Source organism: Trachypithecus francoisi, unplaced genomic scaffold, assembly GCF_009764315.1.
Source record: "Trachypithecus francoisi isolate TF-2019V2 unplaced genomic scaffold, Tfra_2.0 Lachesis_group0, whole genome shotgun sequence".
Lineage (NCBI taxonomy): Eukaryota > Metazoa > Chordata > Mammalia > Primates > Cercopithecidae > Trachypithecus > Trachypithecus francoisi.
Genome location: NW_022681453.1, coordinates 131,996,931 through 132,002,399, shown reverse-complemented (window position 1 = coordinate 132,002,399; position 5,469 = coordinate 131,996,931). Strand labels below are relative to the sequence as shown.

At 47.9% G+C, this 5,469-nt stretch overlaps 1 protein-coding gene across 1 annotated transcript; it reads left to right on the top strand.

Moving 5' to 3' along the window:
• Positions 1-216: 216 nt before the first annotated feature.
• Positions 217-1,964, top strand: MAGEF1 (MAGE family member F1). The gene has a single exon (XM_033211936.1). It carries the CDS (start codon positions 517-519, stop codon positions 1,438-1,440), a length of 924 nt encoding a protein of 307 aa, XP_033067827.1. The 5' UTR covers positions 217-516; the 3' UTR covers positions 1,441-1,964.
• Positions 1,965-5,469: the final 3,505 nt, after the last annotated feature.

Genomic DNA, 5,469 nt, shown 5'->3' with positions numbered 1-5,469 from the left:
CAGAAAGAACGTGAGTGGCACTCCATCCCTGTTTCATCCCTTGTACACTGAAACATTCCCCAGTCTGCATGCCTTGGATGGGAGAGTCCTGGTTACATTTCCCCGCCCCCGAGTTTTCGAGCCTAAAATCCAGCACCGGGTGCACCCATGTCCCACCCTCCAGGGCACTTCCACTTATAGCAGCCTGGGCACACCCCCCCTCCCCGCGAAAAAGGGGCCGGAAAAGGAGGGGCTTCGCGCGGCGCAAGGGTCGCCATCCTGGCTGAGGTGGCCGGAAGCGGCCACTCGCGCGGGCGCGGACTGAGGCTGCGCGCCGCAGGTCCCGGCTGCTGGCGGCATTGCGGCAGCAGGTTTGACTCCCGTGCGGTGCCGCCCAGCAGCCACAAAGTTCCCTCTGCCATTGCTCCTTGTACTCCCGCCGCCCCAGCCGCTGTCCAACCTCTACCCCAGGGCTTGCACGGCGGCTCCCACACCCCTCGGCCCGTATACGCGCTCTGCACCTGCCTGCCCGAAAACATGTTGCAGACACCAGAGAGCAGGGGGCTCCCGGTCCCGCAGGCCGAGGGGGAGAAGGATGGCGGCCATGATGGTGAGACCCGGGCCGCGACCGCCTCGCAGGAGCGCCCCAAGGAGGAGCTTGGCGCCGGGAGGGAGGAGGGGGCTGCGGAGCCCGCCCTCACCCGGAAAGGCGCGAGGGCCTTGGCGGCCAAAGCCTTGGCAAGGCGCAGGGCCTACCGCCGTCGGAATCGGACGGTGGCGGAGTTGGTGCAGTTCCTCCTGGTGAAAGACAAGAAGAAGAGTCCCATCACACGCTCGGAGATGGTGAAATACGTTATTGGAGACTTGAAGGCTCTGTTCCCGGACATCATCGCAAGGGCCGCAGAGCATCTGCGGTATGTCTTTGGTTTTGAGCTGAAACAGTTTGACCGCAAGCACCACACTTACCTCCTGATCAACAAACTAAAACCTCTTGAGGAAGAGGAGGAGGAGGATCTGGGAGGAGATGGCCCCAGATTGGGTCTGTTAATGATGATCCTGGGCCTTATCTATATGAGAGGTAATAGCGCCAGGGAAGCCCAGGTCTGGGAGATGCTGCGTCGGTTGGGGATGCAACCCTCAAAATATCATTTCCTCTTTGGGTATCCGAAGAGGCTTATTATGGAAGATTTTGTCCAGCAGCGATACCTCAGTTACAGGCGGGTGCCTCACACCAGTCCACCGGAATATGAATTCTCTTGGGGTCCCCGAAGCAACCTGGAAATCAGCAAGATGAAAGTCCTGGGGTTCGTGGCCAAGCTGCATAAGAAGGAACCCCAGCACTGGCCAGTGCAGTACCGTGAGGCCCTAGCAGACGAGGCCGACAGGGCCAGAGCCAAGGCCAGAGCTGAAGCCAGTATGAGGGCCAGGGCCAGTGCTAGGGCCGGCATCCACTTCTGGTGAGGGTTGGTGAAAAGTTGGCCAGTGGGGTCCCCGTGGGGATGAGCTACTGTCCTGAGTCATAAGTAGTATAGGTGGGGCGAGGGTCTTATTTCTGTAGAAATAGTGTGACTTTAAGGATTTAGATTTTGATCTTAGTTTTGTTACATTTAATAATACTGTTAAAATGCTGTTTGTAAATGAGATTGTTCTACTTTTTCCTGTAGGATTTTGTTGTAGTTTTGCTGATTTTGTAAAATGGCTTGAAGAACTTTGTATTTATACTGTGATTTTGAACAGATTATGGAGCATTGGAAGGAAGGCTGTACTTTAATGGTTTGAAGGAACTCAGCAGTATGATGATCTGGTTCCAGGAGAAAAAATAGCTGATTGGTGTCTAGCCTCCCAATACTTTTGTCTGTTGTATATAAAAGAAGAAAGACTGGCATGTACCTCCATTTGCTTAGCTATTTGAGTATCTATAGAAAAATTAAAATGTAATGAATTAGTATACCCTGGTACATTTAATAAATTAAACATTTGTGGAGTATCTTGTTTTTTGTGATGCACTGTATGGGCACTTGGGGATAGAATACTAAAGATAAAGGTCCTGCTTTTTTTCAGAATTGGAGAATAAGTAAATAAACAAGAAATTAACAGTGCAGTAAGTTGAAGACTACAAAGGGATATTTAACCCAGCTGGGGTGATTGAGTGAGGTTTGCTGTAATCCCAGCACTTTGGGAGGCTGAGGCGGGCTGATCACCTGAGGTCAGGAGTTCAAGACCAGCCTGGCCAACCTGGGCAGTAGTAGAAACCCTGTTTCTACTAAAATTACAAAAATTAGCCGGGCGTGGTGGTGCATGCTTGTAATCCCAGCTACTTGGGAGGCCAAGGCACGAGAATCGCTTGAATCTAGGAGGTGGAGGTTGCAGTGAGCCGAGATCACGACACTGCACTCCAGCCTGGGCGACAGAGCAAGACCCTTTCTCAGAAAAAAATAAAAAATAAAAATACTGATTTCAGATTACAGCTGCTCCTCAGTAACATGAGCAGTACTTGATACATGACAGATCTGGAAAATACTCGCCAGTGTCCTCTTTCCAGACCAGATTGTTAACAGTGCACAAAGATGGTGATTGTTAAAATTTTGGCCCTTTCTGTCTCCTTTTCAACTTCTACAGGGTTCCCTCTTCTACCAAAGCTCTCAGAGATCAAATAAGGTAATACTTCTGGAATATTATGTAGTGTGGATGAAGGGTACATAAATCTACTACTACCAAGAAGTTCCACTTCAAGATTTCTCCCCTGGCACCAGGAAGCCCAGTTCTCCCTTCCATGTTTCTACCTGCTGCTTTCCACCTGCCACCTCCCATTTGGAGGAGACTTGTAAGGCATCCTGCCCCTTCATATTATCCGTGGAGAGTCATCCGTAAGCAGCTCTGGCTTCTTCAATGCCCACCACTTTCTGTGAGGATAAATCCCATAGAAAAGGTTCTTAGAATAATAGGTAATTTAGAGAAGTGATTCCCAAACCAGAGGGTGGGGGGCAGGGTGGGCAGATCGTGAAACTGTTCCCCTGCAACTGCCATAAACAGAAGAGCTGCTTTCTTTTCTCTTGTCAGTTTTTTCTTCCAGTTGTATCCAAGTAACATCTCTGAGGATGTTAAGGTTGGCATGGAATACAAACTACTTTGGGATGGATCCACCTAATCAGATTGGGACAAAAGCTACCAGCTTATGGGCAAAAAAGTTGGTAATGGTTAAAAATACAACTTCTGGGTAGTTTATAATTCATTAAACATAAATATTGAGTGCCCACTTGGTGCTAACAACATTGATGGGTACCAGAACTATTAAAATGAGAAGACTTGGCGGGGCGTGGTGGCTCACGCATGTAATCCCAGCACTTTGGGAGGCTGAGGTGGGTGGATCACGAGGTCAGGAGTTCGAGACCAGCGTGGCCAGCATAGTGAAACCCTGTCTCTATTAAAAATACAAAAATTAGCTGGGTGTGGTGGCGCACGCCTGTAATCCCAGCTATTCAGGAGGCTGAAGCAGGAGAATCTCTTGAACCCAGGAGGTGGAGGTTGCAGTGAGCCGATATCGTGCCACTGCACTCCAGCCTGGGCAACAGAGCAAGACCTCTGTCTCAAAAAAAAAAAAAAAAAAAAAAAAGAGAAGACTGGCTTTGCCCTCTAGGAGCAATAATGATAGTTTCTCACATTTGTATTTTCTCACAGGGATGAAAAGTCAGATTACTGGGTGATTTGCCTAAGGCCTTTTGGTTGGTAAAATGCAGTACCAAGACTATAACCCGAGTCTGTTGCCCCAAAATCCAGTGTGTTTCATTCTAGTGCATTGTTCCCCATTCCTAGCCTTCAATTTTGGTCATCACAACTCCAAAAAACAAGTGAGGTATGTGTAATTACCTCCAGTCATCACTGCAGTTGTTACGGGAGTGAGATAGAGTAGAAATTCTCCCTGTCTTACCAATGACAGAGGTGGCTTTGCTCAAGGTCAGACATGTAGTGGTGCATGGTAAAGACAGGACTAATGGGACCATTTACTAAATATTTACTAAAGGCCAAGGGCATTCTTTTTCTCCTTTTCACAAGCACATTGCAAATATCTCTATTTGACAGATACTAATGATAGTAGTTTTGCCAATTTTTTTAATACCTAAGATGAGCCAGCTTTTTATGCTTTACATGTTTTAATGATTTTTTTTTTCTTTTTTTTTTTGAGACGGAGTCTCGCTCCGTCGCCCAGGCTGGAGTGCAGTGGCGCAATCTCGGCTCACTGCAAACTCCGCCTCCCGGGTTCCCTCCATTCTCCTGCCTCAGCCTCCCGCCACACACGGCTAATTTTTTGCATTTTTAGTAGAGACGGGGTTTCACTGTGTTAGCCAGGATGGTCTCAATCTCCTGACCTCGTGATCTGCTTGCCTCGGTCTCCCAAAGTGCTGGGATTGCACGCGTGAGCCACCGCACCTGGCCTAATGATTTTTATAACTGTCTTAGAAGATACCATCTGTTCCATTTTGCATGAGGCAAACAGACTCAGATGCTATAAGGGTATCACAGATAGACTGTGACAGAACAAGGATTGGAGATGAAATCTGAGTCAAGAGGTCGCACTTTTCACTGTTGTACATTTCCTTTTTGAGATTCCTTCCAGACTTGGGTCATCTGTCTCCTGAATCATCTTCTTTCTTCAGACACCACTGTCTCTCTGGAGATGCAAACAAGGACTGTGTAGCCCAGGTAATTATGAGAAGATGCTGGCCAGCAGGTAAAAATGAGGCTAAAATACAGTTGGGGCATTATCTTTGAATGTTGGTCCCAGCTCTGCCTACTCTTCCCAGTGTTCTCAGAGTTCTGGCTATAAGTAGAATGTATTTTTGCTCAAACTTAGCGTATTTTGCCCTTACAAACTGTGTTTCCTCAGTCTTCAGTCTGCCCTCTCCACTAAACCTCAGATTCATCTTTCATGCCATGGAATAATCAAATAGCATTTGTGGATCTGCAAATATGATTCCCAGCACTGTTTTCAAATAATACAAAGGGCTGGCAGAACTGGTACCCTTGCCTCAGGATGAAAGACCTCCATTGCAGATGTCCTTATCAGCTTCCCAGAAGTGCTAATAGTGTGGCCTCTGGGCCCATATGTGGAGCAGACATTGGCCATGTTAAGGGCAAGACACAGATTCTTCTGTTGCTTATGGCCACTCACATGAGGGAGAAGGAAGGCCTAGATCCCCCCTTCTGCCCCCTTCAGACACAAAGAGAACTAGCTGTTCCTAGGTGAAGCACTGTGTGTGTGGGGCAGGGAAGATTTGGTTGAGGGAGTGTTGGCAGATGGATTACTCCAAATCATATTTATTATAGTACAACTAGGAAGCAAAGCCAGTGAAAAATTCCGTCGAAAACTATGAATCAGAGACTGATTTGAGTAATAATAAAACTCTGGTCTCTCGCACAGCCGGCTCTGCATGAATTACTCTTTCTCTATTGCAATTCCCCTGTCTTGATGAATTGGCTGTCTAGGCAGTG